Here is a 19,426-nt window from a genome sequence, read left to right as displayed (position 1 = left end):
GTGCATGCACGCCTCGATGAAGAGGGACTTCCATGGGCCATGTGCTCTCTGTCAGGCGCCGCCGCCGAAGGACGAAAAGGCCGAACTGGCGATGTATCGTCGACACGCTGACAACGATGTGCCAGAGGCCGTCACACAGCTGGGAGACATGTATTGCCATGGTGATCGTTTCAGCGCTGTCGTGAAATCGACGAAGAAGGCCGCGAAACTTTACAAGCGCGCCGTGGAGCTCGGGAACGTGGACGCAATGTTGAAGTTAGGTTATCTGTACGACAACGGAGATGGCGTCAAGTTGGACAAGAAAAAGGCTGAGCAATTATACCGCATGGCCGCGGACAAAGGTGAGGCGTGCGCGCAATTCGGCCTTTCCCGATTGCTGAAAGCTGACCAAAGGCTTGAGGAGGCCACGCATTACCTCAGGCTCAGCGCAGAGCAGGGCTTCACCAACGCAGAAACCAACCTTGGCATGCAAATCTTCAATGACTTCATGCAACACGGGCCAGGTGCTGCCGACGAAGGCTTCGTCGAAGCCCGGCGGTGGCTCGACCGCGCGGCCGCCAAGGGCGACGAGGACGCCAGCAGAGGCAGCCAACTCATCTCAAAGCTCAGCGGCCGGCCCATTGTCAGAGTCGGCGCGCGCGCGCCAGGCTAACAAAGGAAGACTAGTCGTACACATGCGTAGTTACCGCGCTCACATGAAGCTCGGTATGGGGTCGCTCTCGCCGAGGAAGCCCGGCTGCCAGCGGCGGAGCGTCGCGGTGCTCGGGCGGCGCGACGTCGTCGTCGTCGCCGCGGCGCTCCGCGACGTCCAGGCCATGGACACGGAGGACGACGTGCTCGGGCGGCGCGACGGCGGCGCCGTCGCGGCGCGCGGCGGCTTCTCGCGGCGCGACGGCGGCGCGCGGTCCTTGGCGGCGCGGACGCGCGCCGCGTTCGCCACGAGGCCCACGAGCAGGTCCCGGAGCGTCTCCGCGGCGACGTCGTCGGCCCAGCCCGTGACGACGCGCACGGCGAAGCCGCCGTCGGACGGCGCGAGGCGCCCCGCGCCGTCGACGTCCCACCGCGCCGCCGGGTCGGACCGCCGCACGAGCAGCTCGAGGGCGTCCTCGTCCGGCGGCGCCCCCAGGAAGGCCGCGAGGGCGCCCGCCAGGAAGTCGCGGCAGGGGTCCGCGCGGCACACGTGCGTCAAGGCCAGCTGCACCTGCGCGAGCGCGAGCGAAATCTGCGAGTCGCCGCACAAAAAGGGCGGCAGCTTCGCGAGCGACGTCTGGCCCGTCGGCGTGTGGTCCTCGGCGGCGCAGGCGTCCACGGGCAGCACGACGACGTCGCCCACGGCCGCGAAGACGCGCCGCGCGGCCTCGGGCCGCGCGGCCCGCGCGCGCGACCCGTCGAGGCTCCCGAAGCGGCAGCAGACGCGCACGTCGCGGCCGTCGCGGCTCAGGGCGTCGGCGTCGAGGTCCAACAGGCGCCGCAGGGTCTCCGCGGAGCCCAGGCAGACGACCGTCGCGGGCGCGCCCGCCGCGGCGGCGGCGTCGAGCCGATCCCGGAGCCGCACGACCGGGTCGTAGAACTGGCCCCGGGCCAGGTGCCGCGAGTCGTCGTAGTGCTTCGCCCAGTCCCGCAGCACCGGGTGGGGCACGCAGCCCTCGGACCACTCCGCCGCGGGCCGGTAGGACCCGCGCGCGTCGGGTGCCAGCCACCCGGGCTCCGCGCCCGGCGGCCCCGCGCCGACCTCGACGTCCTCGCGGCCGCAGTGGGCGAGGAATTTCGAGAGGATGCGCATCTTCATGCGCGTGTCGCCGCCGGACGCCATGACGTAGACGACGTCGCAGTCCTTGGAGCTCAGCAAATACGCGAGCCCCCAAAAGTCGCCCGCGAAGTTCGTCAGGTCGCTGTCCACGACGACGGCCCGCCGCTTCGTCGACCGCGGGGGCAGCGGCTTCAGCGGGCCCGGCGGCGGGCCGCGGGGCGTCGTCTCGAAGGACAGGTCGTCGTCGTCGCCGTCGGGCAGCCAGCCCATGCTCTTTTTGGCGGCGGGCAACTTCTCTTTTAGGGGCGGCCCCTTTGGTGGCGGGATGTCCGGCGTCGGCCCCGCGCGTGTCGGGAGTCGTCGTCGCGCGACGACGTCACACCGCGACGCGGGGCGGCGCCACACCGACTGCAGTCCGAACGAGAACGCCCAGCCCGGAACTGTGTCTTTTGCAAACTCTTGCGAAAGATCGGCCCCATCCTTGAGGTCGACGGAGCTCGCCGAGTGCCGCTGCCGGAGCCAGGTGGAGGCTGAGCCGCTCGCGGACGACACAATGAAGCTCGTGCTCGCGCTGCTCGCGTCGGCGGGCGCCATGGAGCTCAACGCCGACAACTTCAAGACCGAGGTCTTCGAGAGCGGCAAGAACGCCTTCGTCAAGTTCCTGGCGCCCTGGTGAGGGCACTGTAAGTCGATGAAGCCGGCGTGGGACTCCTTGATGAAGGAGTACGATGGGCACCCCTCGGTTTTGATCGGCGACGTGGACTGCACGGTCCACAACGACCTCTGCAGCGAGGCCGGCGTGTCGGGCTACCCGACCATCAAGTACTGGACCGACGGCGCGGACATGGCCGGCGCGTCGCCCTATCAGGGCGGCCGCGACCTCGCCGCGCTCCAGAAGCACGTCGAGGACAACATGCTCCCCAAGTGCGACGCCAAGGACCCGGAGAACAGCGGCTGCGACGACCAGGAGATCGCCTACGTCGCCAAGATGACGGAGAAGGGCGCCGACGCCATCGCCAAGGAGGCGACGCGCCTCGAGGGCATGAAGGGCTCCGCCATGAAGCCGGACAAGAAGGCCTGGCTCCTCAAGCGCATCAACGTCCTCAAGGGCCTCAGCGCCTAGGCGCGCGGCCCGACCGCGCCGGGCCGGCGCCGCGGAAGCGCGGCCGCGGCGGCGACGCGAACCCATGACGGCGCGCGTCCCGGCGGGGGTGCTTCGGCCCTCCGCCGGGCGCGCGCCCGACCCTCGCTCGCCGCGCGGACGCACCGCGGCGCCTCCCGCGCCGGTCTCCCGGGCGCGCGCGACTATAGTAACGACCGCGCGCTCCCTCCTTCGTACGGCCGCGCTCCCGAGAGCGCACTGGCACCGGTTCGCCCGCTTCCAGCCTCGTGGACACCAATTATTAGGTAGTTAACGTGGGAGGAGCCGCATGCACAGGAGCGCACGCGGCCTTGAATTTAGATTTCCACGCCCTTGTAGTACGCGAACTCGCCCCAGGTCAGCCCCGGCCGTCCCGCGAGCTCCGCCGCTTTGCCGCGGTCCGCGAGCGCCGCCAGCCCCTCGCCGTGGGCCTGGAGCCGCGACAGCGTGCCCCGGAGCGTCTGGAGCCAGGGGTGCTTCGCGACCAACGGGACGGCCTCGAACCAGCGCGGCGGCCGCCCGTGCCGCGGCCGCGCGTAGCCGAAGCCGCTCTCCGGCGCGGCGACGTAGAGGCTCGCCTGCGCGTCCGGCAGCGCCGCCGCCTCGAGGCGGTTCATGGACAGCGCGAGCGACGGCGCGAGCGTGCGGACCTGGTGCGGCGCCGTCGGCGGGACGTAGACGAGGTCGCCGGGCTCGGCGACCGCCTCCCAGACGGCGAGACCGGGGACGTCGCCGAGGAGCTCCGCGGGCCGCGGCGCCCCGCAGTCGGCGGCGTCGCCGCCGGCGAAGGCGCGCGCGTAGGGCGATTTCGGGCAGCGAACGTCCGGAAAGTGCGCGTCGGCCCAGTCTCTCGCCGTCGCGTACAAATCGCTCGCGGCGCCCGGCGCCGCGACGCGCCACCGTTTGCGGCCCTCCGCCAGGTACTGCCAGAAGCTCGTCGCGAAGGCGTCCTCGTGGGGCCCGCCGCCCGACGCGTTCCGTTGGACGAAGAGGCCGGGGCCGAAGAACCCCAGAGCGCCCGAAAAGTACTTGGGCACGACGAGCGTCTCCAGGAGCGTCCCGCAGCCGCCGGGTCTCGTCGCGTCCCAGTCGAAGACGTCGCCCTCGTGGAGCATGCCGCCCTCTTTCGCGCCGCTCACGACGTCCGCGAGCGTTTTCGGGCCCTGTCGGCCGTTCGACCCGCGGGCGTACTCGAGCCCCGCCCAGGCGTCCGACGTCCCGCGCGTCCGCAGCGGCGGCCGCAGGTGGCCGCATGTGCGCACGAGCGAGTCCCAGGTGAGGTCCAGGGACCAGCCGCGGATGAGCACGGGCACGCGGGGTTTCGCGTACTCCCGCTCGAACCGCTCGACGGTCAACGTACTCGCGTCCTCGACGGCCATGGGCGTCGCACCGCCCGTTTCCGCGCCGCGCGCCATGAAGCGGTCGACGAGGGCGACGTCGCGGCGGCAGGCCGCGACCTGGGCCCCGAGCGTGTCGGCCTCCGCCGCGTGGTCGTAGAACGTCGCGTTTGGGACGGTTTGGCACGCGTCCGCCAGCGCTTGCCTCGCCTCGCCGAGCGGCCGGCGCGCGAGGGCCGCCGCGCGCACGGCGAGGCGGCCCCGGAGCAGGTGCGCGTAGGCGTCGCTCGCCGGCAAAGCTTCGAGCCGCGCCGCGGCGGCGTCCGCGGCGCCCCGCGCCAGCTCCGCCCACGCGCCGTCCGCGACGCCCGGCGGCGGCAGGGGCACGGTCGCGCAGGCGCCCCGGGCGTCGCAGGCGCAGCGCCGCCCGACGGCCGGCGCGACGGCCCGGAGCGGGGGGGCGTCGAAGGCGAGGCGCCGCGGCGACCGGTCCGCGGCCATGTCCGAGTCGGAGGGCCAGGCGACGCCCGCCAGCGTCTCGTCGCAGCCGTTGGCCTCGCGGTTCATCATGCGCACGTGGAAGGGCGGCGCCGCGGGGTCCGCCGGCACGTCGACGAAGGGCCGCGGCGATCCGCCGGTCCCCGGGACGTCCGCGGGCGCCGACGGTTCGCCGCGCGCGACGTCCCGGAGCGACGACGCGGGCGGCCGGTCGACGTCGGGCCAGGCGTTGAAGAGCAGCATGCGGCGCCGCTTGCGCGCGCCGCCGCCGAGGACGCCGTGGAGCGTCGCGCCCGGCGCGCGCACGAGGCGGTTCCGTCGCACCGGCACGGCGTAGAGGCCGTCGGGCTGCACCATCGTCGTCGGCGCCGCGAGGTCGTCGTCGTGGTCGACGCAGAAGATGTAGAGCGTCGCCGGCGGCGCGACGAGGTCGAGATCGTTGAGGCCCTCGTCCATGTCGAAGTGGAAGGCCACGGAGGGATCGTAGCGGTCGCGCGACCAGACCTCGAGCAGCCCGCGCTCGCCGAAGCTCGCCGCGACGGCGGCGGCCGTCCGCGCGGCGACGTCGTCGGGCGGCGCTGCGATGCGAATCATGCGCGACCGCGTCGTGTTGAGCACGGCGTCGAGCGCGGCGAGCGCGGCGTCGCTGAGCACGTCGTCGAAGACGGCGATGTCGGCGGGCGCCGCGCAGTCGTCTTGCGACGACACCAAGCTGCAGAGCAGGAGCGCGACGCGCGCGAGGCGCGGCATGGCTTGCGGTGCTTGCGTTGCAGCGATGCGGTGCGCTAGCGGGTCATTAGGGGCGATCAAATCGACCACATGCTCGCCTCGATTTTTGAGGCAAGACTGTTCAAGAACGAAGCAAGGTCGGCTGTTTCCACGTCGAAGGCAGCCCATCGATTCGCTCGGAGATGCTGGTCGGAGCCTGGCTCTTCGCGAGCCTGTGGACCCTGGCCCATTGCGGCGACGAAAGACCGCAGTTCCATTTCAATTTCTTGCAGGACAATAGCACGGACATGGTCAACGACCCGAATGGCCCGCGTTACATCGACGGCCTGTACCACCTCTTCTTCCAGCATCGACGATTGCCATCCTACACGGAGATCGCGCACGCGACGTCGCCGGATTTGCTGCACTGGACCATGGCGCCGCGAGCCGTGCTCGAGCCCGACGAGCTCTACGACGACGCGGGCGTCTGGAGCGGCAACAGCTTCGAGCTCCCCGACGGCCGCGTCGGCATGGCCTACAGAGCGCGGTCCTCGCGCGCGCCGACGGCCGCGGGCGTCGCCGTCGCCGTCGCCGACGACGGCGTCGCCGGCAACTGGACGAAGCGGGGCGTGCTCTTCCCGAAAGCGACGTGCGACGCGCTGCCCATCTGGCGGTCGAAAGCGGGCTGGCGCGGCGGCGGCGTCGCCGTCGACGGCGCGACGCCCTTCGCCACCTACTCGAGCGCCGATTTCACGAACTGGACGGAGGACGCGCGGCCGTTGTTCGACGCGACGCGCGACGCGAAGAACTGGCCGGGAATGCCCTGTTTCTGCCCGGACCAGCGTCGAGCGACAGGAGTGTTTTTTTGCGTGAATTTCGCCTGAAGATGTGAAGAAATCCGACCCCGTCGCACTTGGTAGGCCCCGACTTCTTCCCGGTCCAGGGGCCGTCGTCTCCCGAGCCGTCGAACGAGACGACGTGGGTCGTCAAGCTCTCCGCCGGCGGCAAACCCGTGCCGCCGCCGGACCACGTCCTTCTGGGCAGCTACGACGGCGCCGCCGTTTTTACGGCGGAGTCCGTCGCGGGCGCCGCGAAACTGTACCCCGTCGACTACGGCACGGCCTTCGCCGGGTCCACGATGTGGGACCCCGTCCACGCCCGGCGCATCTACATGGCATGGGTGGGCGGCAAGACCAACACGCACGTGTGGCCCCGCGAGTTTACCGTCGAAGACGGCGCGGTCCGCTTCCGGCCGATCCGCGAGGCGCTGCTGCTGCGGACGCCGAACGCGTCGGCGGCGGCGGCCTACGCCGTCGACGCCGTCGACGCGACGCTCGTCGACGGCCTCCAGCAGCTCGACGTCGAGGCGACGTTCGCGCTCGCCGACGGCCGCACCTGGGCCGAGTGGTCGCGCGGGGACAACTGCTCCTTCGGCGTCAGAGTCCAGGACGATCTACGAATCATCGTCGCGAACCGCAAAGGCGACGAGTGGTCCAACGAAAGCCGCCTGGAACAGGAATTCCAGAACGGGGCCGCGGGTTCCGAGTCCTACGCCGCGCTCGCGCTCGACGGGCGGGGCGGCCCCTTCGTCCTGCCGCCGGCCGGCGACGCGCTCGCGCTCCGCGTCTTGGTCGACCACGCGCTCGTCGAGGCCTTCGCGGACGGCCGCGCGTCGGTGACGACGTTCCGGGACGACGACGACGCCTCCGCGACGAAGGTGTCCCTCTTCTCGACCTGCGCCGACGTCGTCGCCGCGTCCGGCCGCGCGTGGGAGATGGCGAGCGCGCCCGTCGTCGGGCCCCTTTAGAACGTTGACGCCAGAATTAGGCCGCGCGCCGGATGAGCGCGTTGGCCGGCGGGGACCACGTCGACTCGCCCGTCTGCGCGTTGAAGTAGTAGCTCCGGCCGGTCGCGGGGTCCGCGCGCTCCTCCCACGCGTCGGCCTCGAACTGCGTCGTGAGGTTGAGCGACTCGTTGACGTGGCTCGCGCGCCGCGGCGCTTGGGACAGCATGCGCTTGAGCCGTCCGTCGTCCGCGTCGTCGTCGGCCGCGGCGGCCTTCGCGAGCTCCGCGGGCATCTCCCAGGACGACACGCCCGTCTCGGGGCAGAAGTAGTAGGCGCGGCCCGACGCCGGGTCGTGGCGCTCCTCCCAGACGACGAAGCGGCGGGGCTCCGGCTCGGGCGTCGTGCCTCGCCGCGCGTGGTTCATCTTTTTGGCCGCGACGGCGAGCGACGCGTCCGGCGGCGGCGCGTCGGCCGCGTCGTCGGCGCGCTCCGCGGGGAGGAAGGGGTCCAACGCCGCGAGCCAGGCGTCGCGCTCCTTGGTCGTGGGCGCCCGCAGGTGGAACGTCGCGTCGTCCGTGGCGATCTCGAAGTCGCGCGATTTCCGCGGCGCGTCGAGCGCGACGACGTCCGCGACCTGGGCAGGAAAAGAGTGATTCAACGTCGCTTCAACGTGAGTGTTGCGCGCGCGCGCGTTCCGACAAAAGCATCCACGCTTCGAGACCGTTCCGAGAGATGATCGCTCGTCCAAAAGTCAGCCGAAACGAGTGGAAAACGGCCGAGATCGGAGCCTTTGAAGTTGGGATTTTCGCACTCTTTTCCTGCCCTGTCCGCGACGCGCACGACCCTCGGGGGGCCGTCGCGGTCGTAGACGTAGAGCGACGCGGACGTCGCGTCGGCCGGGTCCGTCGCGAGCTCGACGTCCCGCGAGCTCCAGGCGCTCGTGGCCTCGTCGAAGACGCCGAGCGGCCCCGCTTTGACGAGATTCGACCTCGCGACCTCCTCCGCGAGAGGCTCGGGGTCCTCGTGGCGCTTGAGCCTGGGCTTCGGGGCCGCCGTCGCCAGGTCCGCCGCGGTCCGCCTGTTGACCAGCTCCTCCTCCAGCACGTCCAGCTCGCGCCGCGGCGACCGCTCCGACGACGCGACCGCGATGGCCTCGAGTAACCCCCGCCGCGACGCGACGGCCTCCTTGCGCTCCTTTTCCAACAGAATGCACCGCTCGAAGTCGTCGCGCGCCTTCGCCGCGTCGAGGTCGTCGTCGAGGGCCGCGAGGCGCCGCTCGTGCTTCTCCTGGAGGCGGATCTCGTCGCCGAGGAGCGCGACCAACGTGTGTCGCTCGCCCGCGCCGTCGGCCTTCGCCGCCGCGTGCGCCGCCTCCAGCGCGACGAGCGTCGCGGAGCGGCCGTCCGGGCCGACGACGCCGCAGGCCGGGCCGAGCACGCGCGCCGACCGCGACGCCAGCTCTTTCTCCGTCGCTAGAAGCTTCGCCTGCCGCTTCCGCCGGAGCGCCGCGGCGTCCGCCTCCGCGCGCTCGAGGACCTCGCCCAGGACGCCCATCTTCGCCCCGCGCATGTCGAGGGCGCTCGCCGTCGCCTCGTTGAGCAGCTCGGCCGCCGCGACGGACCGGTGCTCGCCGTCGCTGTCCGAGTCGGCGTGGCGCGCGTACCGCTTGAGGTCGACGGACCGGTCGCGGCTCGTCGCGGCCCGCTCCGGGCTCCGGCGCGCCGTGAACCGCGCGTAGGCCTCCTCGGGCGACGCGCGGCCCGCGGCGCGCGCGCCGAGGACGACGTCGCGCCCGGGCGGCGGACCGCGGACCGCGGCGGCGCCGCCGGCGAGCGCGCGGTCCGCGACGGCGTCCGCGCGCGCGCCGACGCGCGCGGCGGCCGCGTCGGCCGCCCGCGCGGCCCGGCCGAAGCGGCGCGACGCGCCGCCGTGGGCGTCGTCGTCGTCGCCGCTCCCGTCGCGCCGCGGATGGTCGTCGCGTTGCCGACGGCCGAAGCGCCTCGATCCGTAACCGTCGTCGTCGTCGCGGTGGCCGAAGCGCCTCGATCCGTAATCGTCGTCGTCGTCGCGGTGGCCGAAGCGCCTCGATCTGTCGCCCTCTTCGCCGCTGCGGTGGTCGAAGCGCCTCGATCTGTAATCGTCGTCCTCATCCTCTTTCCCGCGGCCGAAGCGTCTCGACGTCCCGCCGCGGCCGTCGTCGCCTTGGCGGCCGAAGCGCCTCGAGCTCCCGCCGCGGTCCTCGCCGTCGCCTTGGTGGCCGAAGCGCCTCGAACTCGCGTCGTAGCCGTCGTCGCCCCGGTGGCCGAAGCGCCTCGAGCTCGCGTCGTAGCCGTCGTCGCCCCGGTGGCCGAAGCGCCTCGAAGTCCCGCCGTACCTATCGTCGTCCTCTGGTCTCGCCCTCGAGCCGCGACCGTCGACGTGGCTCCGCGGGCCGAATCTACCGCCGTCGTCGTCCCCGGGCCTCCTGAAATGTCTCGAGCTCTCGTTGTAGCTACCCTCGCCGCCGGGCCTCCCGAAATGCCTCGAAGAACCGCCGTTGTCGTCGTCGCCCCGGCGGCCGAATCTTCGCGAGCTCCCGCCGCGGCCGTCGTCGTCGTCGGGTCTCGCGAAGTGCCGCGACGTCCCACCGTGATCGCGGCCGTCGTCGTCACCAGCCCTCCCAAAACGCCGTGCGTCGCCGCGGCCGCCGCGGCCGCGGCCGTCGCGGCCCGCCAGGTAGGCGTCGCGGCCGCGGCGCTCGGGGCTCCGGCCGCCGCGGCCGGCCGGGTAGGCGCCGCGGCCGCGGCGCCGCGGGGACTCGTCGCGCGCGTCCTCGTAGCCCGGGCCGAAGCGGCGCGACGTGTCCGGCTCCGAGGCGCCCCGGCCGAGGCTCCGCGACAGGTCCGGGTCCGAGGTCGCCGTGTAGAGGGACTGGGGGCTCTCCGCGTGCCAGCCGCCGCGGTCGCGGCCGCGGCGGTCGTCGGACCGCTCGGACCAGGTCCGCCGGCTCTCCGCCGCGCTCTCGGGCGTCCGGCTCCGCGCCGACGCGGCGTCGCCGGGGCTCCGCGACGGCGTCGACCGGCGGGGCTCCGACGCGACGGAGACGACGGACGGCGGCGCGCGCGGCCCCGCGTCCGGCGGGCTCAGCGCGAGCCGCCGCGGCGGCCGCGGCTCCGAGGCGTCCCGCGCGGCGCGGGCGGTCCGCCCGGGGCTCGCGCCGGAGCGGCCGCTCGCCCGGGCCGGGCTCGGCGTCTCGCGGGGCGGCGCCGCGGGCGGCGGCGGCGGCGCGCCGCCCGAGCCGTCGCGGCCGCGGCGCTCGCGCGACGCGGACCGCGACGACGGCGGCGGCGCGAGGTCGCCGACGGTCGGGCTCCGGCCCGCGCGCGCGAAGTCGTCGAGCGTCGGGCCCGCCATGTCCGGCGGGGCCTCGTAGACCGCGCGCGTCGACCCGTCGATGGACCGCCGCGGCGCCGCCGAGGCCCGGCCGCGGCGCCGCGGGTCGTCGGCGCCGCGGCCGGCGTCCCGGCCGTCCGCGGCGCGCGGCGCCGCCGGCGCGTCGCCGTCGACGACGGAGTAGAAGACGCCGCTGCCGCGGGGCCGCGACGGCGACGGCGCGCCGCCGCGGCCGCGGGGCCGGGCCTCGGCCCCGTCCGGCGACGGCTCGGCCCGCGCGGCCGGCGACGGCGACGGGCTGCCGCGCTTGCGCTTCGCGTGCTCGTCGAGGTCGATGCCGTCGTCGTGGAGGAAGTGGGAGATGCCGCGGCCCCGGCCCGGGTGGAACGCGTCGCCGGCCTCGCGCGGCGCCGGCGCGTCGTCGCGCGGCGCCGCCGCCGCCGCGGGCCGCTCCGCGGCGCGGCGCCGCGTCGCGCGGTAGCGCGCCTCCTCGACGCTGACGTCGTCGTCGTCGTCGTCGTCCGCCGCGCGGCCGCGGCGCGGCGGCGCGCGGCCGCCTCCGGTTCGCGCGCCGTCGCTCCGCGGCGGCGCGCGGCCGCGCTCCGGCGGCGGCGGCGCGGCGCGGGCCCGGGGCGACGCGTCGCCGCGGTCCGAGTCCGCGCGGTTGCGCGCCGGCGGCGGGCCCGGCGGCGGCGCGATGAAGAACGTGCGGAGGTTCGCGACCTCGTCCGTGAGCGCCGCGAGCGCGGCCGCGGTCGACGTCCGCGGCTTCGGCGACCGCGCGCCACTCGGCGATTTCGCGCCGTTCGGCGACCGCGCGTCGCCGCGGGGCGGCGGCGGCGGGCCCGGCGGCGGCGGCGGCGGCGCGCGCGGCGACCCGGGCGCGACGGGCGCGCCGGCGTCGCCGAGGGGGTCGAGGCGCTCGAGGCCGAGGCGGCGGAGCGCGGACCGGTAGCGGTCGTCGCCGCCGTCCGGCGGCGCGGGCGCGGGCTCCGCGGCGGGCGCGCCGCGCGCGCTCCGGCGCGCCTCGGACCGGAGCTCGCGGAAGTTGCGGTCGAGGACGCCGACGATGGAGTCGCCGTCGCGCGGCGACGGCGACGACGCGGCGTCGCGCGCCGCGGCCTCGAGGGCGCCCCGGAGCGCGTCGAGCCGCTCCGCGAGCGCCGCGTTGCGCTCGTCCATTTGCGAGCGGAGCGCGCCGACGGCCGCGTCGACGGCGCGCGGCGACGTCGACCGCTCCGCCGCGAGCTCGTCGCGCAGGCTCCGGAGCTCGTCGAAGACGCCGCGGTGCGACGTTTCGAGCGACGCGACGGTCGTCTCGAGGCGCCGCCGGTCGTCCTCCGCGGCGAGCGCCTCGCGCGCCGCGTCGCGCCGCGCGCGCCCGAGGCGCTTCTCCAGCGACCGCACGGCCGCGAGCGCGTCCGCGTCCGCCGGCTGCGGCCGCGGCTCCGCGGCGTCGGGCGCCGCGGCGCCGGAATAGGGCGCCGCGGTCGACCGGTCGCCGTAGGGCGCCGCGGCCGACCGGTCGTCTCGCGGCGGCGCGCGCGCGGGGTCGCCGCGGTCCGGCGGCGCGGCGGGCCGGGGCATCGCCGCGGGCGTCGCCGCGGGCGGCTGCGGCGGCGCGGCGACGTTCTGCGGCGCGCGCGGCGCGTAGTCCTCGCGGAGCGCAGGCGGCGCGCGCGCGCGCGGCGCGGCGCGCGGGTCCTCCGCGGCCGCCGCGCGGCCCGGCGGCGGCGGCGCCCGCCCGGGCTGGAACGTGCACGTGCGCTCGTGGTCCGCGACGGCGTCGTAGGCGCCCGTGAAGCCGCAGGCGTGGTCGCACTGGAAGACGGCGGCCGGCGGCGGCGGCGCGGCGGCGCCGCGCTCCGGCGGCGGCGCGGCCGCGCGGGGCTGGTCGAGGTCGTGGCGCGCCGCGAGGGGCGCCTCCTCGAAGAGCGGCGGCGTCGAGACCGCGGCGCGCGGCGGCGGCGGCGGCGCGGCGGCCGCGCGGCGCGGCGACGCGACGAGGGGCTCCGCGGGGTTCGCGGCGACGACCCGAAGCGGGCTCGCGCTCTCGCGCGCGTCGTCGACGCTCCGCCGCAGCCAGGACAGCTCCGCGTAGGACTGGACCATGGCCTCCGCCGTGCGGTCCGCGGTCTCGGCCATGGGCGACGCCCGGCGGCGCCGGCGCGCGCTCGACGGCGACGGCGCGCGCGCGCCGGGCGACGGCGACCGCCGCGCCGGCGACCGCCGCTCCGGCGACGGCGCGCTCGCGAGGCTCGAACTCTCGAGGGGCGAGCCGCTCGCGGAGTCGTCGCCGGGGCTCGCGGAGTCGCTCGCGTCGCGCCGCCGCGCGCCGCCGCGCCGCCGCGGCGGCGTCGACGGGTCGTCGCTCGAGAGGTCGTCGGTGTCGGTCTCGCTCTCCGACGTCTCGCCCGCGGCGACGCGCCGGCGCCGCTCGCGCTCTCGCGCGCTCCGCGACGGCGACACGCGCCGGTCCGTGCGGCGCGACGGGCTCGGGCGGCGGTCCGCGCTGCGCGACGGGCTTTGGCGCCGGTCGCCGCCGTCGTCGTCGGCGCGCCGCGGGTCCCCGTCGCGCGCGGCGCGCGGCTCGTCGCCGGCCCGCGCGCGCCGCGGCGCCTCGGGCCGCGCCGACGCCGGCGAGCGCTCGCCGACGGGCGGCGGCGGCCCCGGCGGCGCCTTGCCCTTGAACGTGAGCTTCGTCCACGCGGGGCCGGCGCGCTCCGCGCCGCGCGGCGGCCGCCGCAGCACGGGCTCGATGTCCGACGCGGCGTCCGACGCGGCGTAGGACGCGAGGTCGTCGGCGGCGCGGCCGCCGCTCGCGCTGCGCGGCGTCCGGTCGCTGCCGCCGCGGCCGTCGCTCGCGTGGCGGCGGCTCACGAGCGGCGGCGGCGGGCCAGGCGGACGGAAGTCGTCCTGCAGGCCCGCCTGCGTCCGGCTCGCCGCGACGCGCCAGTCGTGGGCCGGGCTGCGCGAGCCGTTCATGCTGCCGCGCTGCCGCGCTGCCGCGCTGCGACGCTGCGATGCTGCGGCGGCCGCGGCGCCGCGACGTTGCTGAGACAGGGCGCGCAAGTGGGCGCGCTTTGGCCAATCGTTTGGCTCTGCAACTTGCAGGGAAGTGTCGGTAATCCCTCTTTTGTTGCACCTAGCTGCATCTCGGGCTGCCTCGCCGCGAAGAATAGCTTCGCGGTCGGTTCGCTGTAAGAATACCATGAAGGCCACACTCGTCCTCGCCTCCGCGGCGGCGTCCGAGGAGCTGCTGTGGACCACGACCTGCTTCGACAAGCCGGGCGGCACGTCCGGCGACTGCGCGCCGGGCTTCGAGTTCTGCGGCGAGCCCTTCGAGGACGCGCCCACGTTCCACATCATGGACCAGCACGGCTGCGGCGAGAACGACCCCAACGGCCCCGTCTTCGACCCCGTGCACGGCGTCTTCCACCACTTTTACCAGATTCATTTGGCCATTCCTCCGGGCGGCGGCCCGGACTACGGCCACGTCGTCTCGAAGAATTTGGTCGAGTGGGCGCCGCTGCCCGTGGCCATCTGGAACGGCGTCGACGCGTCGAACGGCAAGCCGACGCCCTACGACGCGCGCGCCATCTTCACGGGCAGCGCCGCCGTCGTCGACGGCGCGGGGCCCGGCGGCGCTGCCGGCGTCGTGCAGATCTACCCCGGCCTGTGCGAGAAGGAGACCTGGGCCAACTGCTCCAGCGGCACGAACCTCGCGCTGGCCGTCCCCGCGGACTACGCCGGCGACGAGCTCCTCGTGCACTGGACGAAGCCGGGATACAACCCCGTCGTCGAGAACACGCAGCGCGACCCCTCGACGCCGTGGAAGACGTCGGCGGGCGAGTGGCGCCTCCGGACCTACGACTCCATGGTCTACGGCGCGGCCTCCGACGCGGCGTTCCTCGCGGGCGAATGGTACACCATCGGCAAGTCGGCGGACCTGCGCACCTGCGAGTGCCCGTCGCTCTACGAGCTGCCGCCTTCCACGCCGGGCTTCGAGGACTCGTACCGCGCCGGGCCGCTGCCGACGCACGTGCACAAGACGTCCTGCGGCGGCGACTGGTGGCAGCTCGGCACCTACGCGGAGGGCGCGCCGAGGGCGCTCGGCGGCTTCGCCGCGACGCCGGGCTGGGAGGCCGAGTTCGCGCAGCGCAGGACAAGGGTGATTCAACGTCGCTTTAACGTGGGTGTTCCGCGCGCGCGCGTTCTGAAGAAAGCATCCACGCTTCGAGACCGTTTCGAGAGATGATCGCTCGTCCAAAAGTCAGCCGAAACGAGTGGAAAATGACCGAGCTAGGAGCCTTTGAAGTTGGGAATTTCGCACCCTTGTCCTGCCCAGGTTCGCGCAGCGCGAGATCGACGTCGGCAATTTCTACGCGTCCAAGGACGCGGACTACCCGTCCCTCGACGGCGCGCACCGCCGCGTCAACTACGGCTGGGCGACGGTGCCGCCGCAGTCGGCGCAGACGCTGCCCCGCGAGATCACGTTCAACGCCGCGGCGCGCCTCCTCCAGCAGTACCCCGTCGACGAGATCGCGAAGCTCCGCGGCGCCGCCGTCGTCGTCGACGACGATGTCACCGTCGACGGGGCGCACGCGATCGACGTGCCCGGCAACGTCACCAAGGCGTCCGAGCTGCTCGCGACCTTCGAGCTGCCTACGGTCAAGGCCACGCTCTCCGCGACCGTCGGCGATCTCGAATGTTCGGTCGACTACGACCCGGGCGCGGGCGGCGCGTACGCCGACCACGCCGTGCGCTGCGGCGGCAAGAACACGACGCTGCGCCTCCTCGCGACGGAGACGAGTCTCGAGATGCGCATCTTCGCGGACGCGACGTTCGCGGAGGTCTACCTCCAGCGCGGCCGCACGGCGATCACGCTCGTCTCCGCGTTCAAGGACGACGCGACCATGGCCCTCGGGGCGTCCGCGCCGACAAAGACGAACTTCAGCGTCTACCCGATGAAGGCCATCTGGGTCGACGAGGCCGCGGTGCGGGCGACGCCGCGCTCCTACGCCGGCTGGTCCGCCTAGGTGCCCTAATGGACCATGGGCTCCCCGCGCGCTTCCCGCGGCGCCGCGCGGTACCGGGGATCCGGCGGTCGCCGGGGCCGGTGGTGCCGCTTCGACCCCCACCGGTTGAGCACGTCGGCGACGTGCGCGTGCCGGAGCATGCCGACGAGCACGACGCCGTCGCCGACGTCGCGCGTCGACGACGGCGCGAAGCCGAACTTGCGCAGGAAGCGCGCGAGCGCCCGGTCGCAGACCGTAAAGACCGGCGCGGCCGCCGCGTCCGCGTCGTCGAGCACCGCGCGCACGACGTCGGAGCCGAGGCCGTGGCGCCGCGCGCCGGGGTGGACGCCGAGCGCGGCGAGGTAGACGTGGTCGCCGACGCCGTGCGCCGCGACGTCGGCCTCGTGGATGTCGTCGACGGCGGCCTCGTGACCGAGGAGGCGGCCGACGGCCGCCGCGCCGAGGAGCGGCGCGCCGAGGAACCCGTTCGCGGCCTTCTCGGCCCAGGTGAACCGCGACGACCGGCGCTGGCGCTGGACCACGCCGACGGCGGCGTGCGCGAGCACGTCGCCGTCGCGCCGCGCGTCGACGACGTAGGCCGTCGCGTCCCTCGCGCCCGCGAGCTGCACGTGTTTTCGAAGGACCCACTCGCCGTCGGCGACGTGCTCGTCACCGAAGATGGTGCGCCAGGGTTCGTAGTCCTGGTAGGCGAGGGCCAGCGTCGCCGCGCACTTGTCCGCGTCCAGCGCGTCGCCGGCGAAGCGCCGCAGGGGCCAGGCGTAGCCGAGCCGGCCGCGCGGGCTCTTGTGCGCGTGCGTTTCGTGGCAGACGCGGCTCCGCGCGGACCAGGGCAGCGGCGCCATCGCGGCTGGGACTGTTTAGCAAGCTTCTACGGGCTCATGGGGGTGCTCTTCGAGGGCTGCCCCATACCGAAACTCCAGTCAATCAGTTGCTTCAACAAAAGCGAGGTGCAGTTTCTAATCTTCCCGCTTTGCGCAATGATCCTCTCGTCGCGCCTCGCGGCGCCGTGCGTGCTACTCGCGCGGCGCGCGTTCAGCCTGCAGCCGGATCCGTTCGCGAAGTTCGCGGAGGTACTTCACGATTCCACCCTTGCCGGCGCGCTCTCGCGCGCTCTCGCGCGCTCTCGCGCGCTCTCGCGCCTCCTCTCGCGCCTCCTCTCCTATCATCCCCTTGCCAACACGCGCCGCCATCTAGGGCATCATGCGCGGCAACCAAAAGGTCTTCAACCGCGTCGCGGCCGACATCGCCGGGCGCGGCCTGCCCGCCGGCGCGGCCGTCCTCGACCTCGGCGCGTCGGGCGGCGAGCCGAGCCTGACCATCGCGAGAACGGCGAAGGACCTCCGCGTCGTGTCGACGGACTTCGCGCCGCCGAACAAGGCCATCGGCGAGAAGCGCGCGAAGGCCTTCGGCCTCGCGGACCGCGTCGAGTTCCACACGACGGACGCGCAGGACCTCTCCGCCTGGGCCGACGGCGCCTTCGACGCGGCCGTGGGCACCTACGTGCTCATGTTCACGCCCGACGTCGCCCAGGTCTGCTCCGAGGTCGCGCGCGTGCTCAAGCCCGGGTCGCCGTTCGTCACGGCCGTGTGGCAGCCGCCGGCGTCCAGTCCAAGTCCTCGCCTCGAAATGCAAAGAGATCCAACCCCTGTAGGCAACCGCCCGCCAAGGTCGACCTCTTCGGCAAGGGCCTCATGGCGATGGTCGGCGCCATGCGCGAGTCCGGCGGTTTGCCGATGCCCGACCCCGACGGCCCGCCGCCGACCAACCCCTGCAACCTGGCCGACGCGGCGCCCGACGGCCCGCTCGGCGACGCGCTGCGGGCCGCCGGCTTCGCGGACGTGACGGCGGAGGAGTGGACCTACCCGGTCTGCGTCGCGGGCAGGGACTTCGCGGACGTCGCGGCGCGCTTCATCGAGGCGACGCCGTTCCACGGCCAGATCCTCGGGTGGTCTGGACAGGGGTCTGGAAACTTTTCTCATGGGCAAGATTGTGGTTCCTTTCGTATCTTCGCACTGGAAACTTTTCTCATGGGCAAGATTGTGGTTCCTTTCGTATCTTCGCACTGGAAACTTTTCTCATGGGCAAGATTGTGGTTCCTTTCGTATCTTCGCACTGGAAACTTTTCTCATGGCAAGATTGTGGTTCCTTTCGTATCTTCGCACTGACTTCGCCGGGGCAAAAAAAGACGGACCGTCAGTCCACGCTGCGGTTCGTATGGTTGGGCCTGCGCTCGCGATCGCCCCGGGCCAGGCGCCGACGTCGACGGCGCACCCGGCCGTCGCCGGCGATCTAGCCGAGTTCCTTTAAGTTTGTACTGTCCGGAAACCTGAAAGTCGACTCGAGACCATACGTCTGCATGCCCCGTGCGACTCCTTCACGCCCCATAAACTCGCTCTCTGCAGCGTCCCGCACCCCATGGCGCGGGTCGGGACCGTCGGCGGACAGGGCGGGCGCAGGAGCCTCGAGCAAGGTCGAGGCGCGGCCGCAAAGCCCTGCCAAAGGACCCCGGCGACCACCGCTCGTTCGGCGCGGACGCGCCGACGCGCGAGAACGGGGGCGCGCGGACGACGACCAGCGGTCCGCGCGGACGTGGTGGTACCATACCCGACCCCTCGATGCTTAGCTGTCGCCGGAGAGTCACATGGCGCAGCTGCGCAGGCCCTCGAATCCCTCGGCCGAACGCGGCCGAACACCTCGACCATGTTGTTGCACATGTGCATGGCGCGCGTCACGCACTCCGAGCGCTTGGATCGATCTATTCGCGTGGCCTGCACGGGGAACACGCACTCGGAGCACACGGGCACGCCCGAGTCGACTCCGAATCGGACCCGCTCGGCTCGATTACGCGCATCGGCGCGGACGCGCCGACGCGCGAGAACGGGGGCGCGCGGACGACGACCAGCGGTCCGCGCGGACGTGGTGGTACCATACCCGACCCCTCGATGCGTAGCTGTTGCCGGAGAGTGACATGGCGCAGCTGCGCACCCGTTCGGCGCCACCCGCCGAAGGTCGCTGCTCGAGCACGACCGCTCGCGCTCCGCTCGCGTCGTCCAGCCGCGCCACCGCGCGGAGAGGCCCGTCGGATGCATGGCTCGGCGCTCCTACGTTTTTTTCCGCGACGGAATCGGGGAACATGGCGCCGCGCACGGCGCAAAACACGCTCTCCGAGGCGCTTCGACGGCTCTCGGGACAAGCCGAGGACATTGGCCGGGGGTAAAATCGCAGTGGCTTCGCGAGGGGTAACTTTAGGACGGCGCTCACGCGAGGGCCTAGTCAATACGATTATGTATTTAGCGGGCGGAATTCGCGTTGACGAGCGTGCGGTAGGCGGCCTGGACGGCCAGCTTGAGCACGGCTCGCGCGTTCGGGAAGGTGTCGAAGATGAAGAGGATCTTGTGGTTGCAGAACTTGCAGGCCCACATGCGAAGCACGGGCCAGTACTTGATGTGGTCCGCGTCCAGCGGGCCCTCCCCGGGCGACGTCTCGTCCTCGGGCTCGTCGTCGCTGTCGGGCTCGAAGTCCTCGTCGCCCACGATCGGCAGCAGCGGCCGCAGCGCGTCGGCGACGCCCTTCGCGAGCGCCGCGGCGGCGGGCCCCTCGCCGTCCGGCGGCGACTCCTTGCCGTCCTGCTCTTCGAGCGCCTCGAGGAGAAGCGTGTCCATCAGCGCGCAGGACTCGCAGCAGGAGGGGGCCGCGCGCGACGCCGCGGCCACGCGCTTGCAGTCCTCGTCGAGCTTGGCGACCTCGGCCGAGACGCCGCGCGCGTACTTCGCGACGAGGCGCTCGACGCGGAAG

General features: G+C 73.6%; 6 protein-coding genes across 6 annotated transcripts; 3 read left to right on the top strand and 3 right to left on the bottom strand.

Moving 5' to 3' along the window:
• Nucleotides 1-691: 691 nt before the first annotated feature.
• AURANDRAFT_64129 (hypothetical protein) lies at nt 692-2,020 on the bottom strand (the record flags this gene model as incomplete). The annotated part of the gene is made up of 1 exon (XM_009038651.1): nt 692-2,020. One exon carries the CDS (start codon nt 2,018-2,020, stop codon nt 692-694), a length of 1,329 nt encoding a protein of 442 aa, XP_009036899.1.
• Nucleotides 2,021-2,303: 283 nt separating this feature from the next.
• Nucleotides 2,304-2,873, top strand: Trx3 (hypothetical protein; the record flags this gene model as incomplete). The annotated part of the gene is made up of 1 exon (XM_009038883.1): nt 2,304-2,873. The coding sequence occupies one exon, from the start codon at nt 2,304-2,306 to the stop codon at nt 2,871-2,873; it is 570 nt and encodes a 189-aa protein (XP_009037131.1).
• Nucleotides 2,874-3,208: 335 nt separating this feature from the next.
• AURANDRAFT_64128 (hypothetical protein) lies at nt 3,209-5,476 on the bottom strand (the record flags this gene model as incomplete). The annotated part of the gene is made up of 1 exon (XM_009038650.1): nt 3,209-5,476. The coding sequence occupies one exon, from the start codon at nt 5,474-5,476 to the stop codon at nt 3,209-3,211; it is 2,268 nt and encodes a 755-aa protein (XP_009036898.1).
• Nucleotides 5,477-5,739: 263 nt separating this feature from the next.
• Nucleotides 5,740-5,973, top strand: AURANDRAFT_8927 (hypothetical protein; the record flags this gene model as incomplete). The annotated part of the gene is made up of 1 exon (XM_009038884.1): nt 5,740-5,973. A coding segment is annotated over one exon (234 nt), but the record flags the coding sequence as incomplete, so codon positions are not given.
• A 1,284-nt stretch (nt 5,974-7,257) lies between these two features.
• Nucleotides 7,258-13,577, bottom strand: AURANDRAFT_64126 (hypothetical protein; the record flags this gene model as incomplete). The annotated part of the gene is made up of 3 exons (XM_009038649.1): nt 7,258-7,854; nt 8,061-9,261; nt 10,018-13,577. The coding sequence occupies 3 exons, from the start codon at nt 13,575-13,577 to the stop codon at nt 7,258-7,260; spliced, it is 5,358 nt and encodes a 1,785-aa protein (XP_009036897.1).
• Nucleotides 13,578-13,959: 382 nt separating this feature from the next.
• On the top strand, nt 13,960-17,938 carry AURANDRAFT_64125 (hypothetical protein; the record flags this gene model as incomplete). Its single annotated transcript, XM_009038885.1, has 5 exons — nt 13,960-14,741; nt 14,941-15,589; nt 16,826-17,202; nt 17,283-17,670; nt 17,882-17,938. The coding sequence occupies 5 exons, from the start codon at nt 13,960-13,962 to the stop codon at nt 17,936-17,938; spliced, it is 2,253 nt and encodes a 750-aa protein (XP_009037133.1).
• Nucleotides 17,939-19,426: the final 1,488 nt, after the last annotated feature.

The sequence above is a fragment of the Aureococcus anophagefferens genome, assembly GCF_000186865.1.
Source record: "Aureococcus anophagefferens unplaced genomic scaffold AURANscaffold_9, whole genome shotgun sequence".
Lineage (NCBI taxonomy): Eukaryota > Pelagophyceae > Pelagomonadales > Pelagomonadaceae > Aureococcus > Aureococcus anophagefferens.
This window is presented reverse-complemented; position numbering and strand designations above follow the sequence as displayed.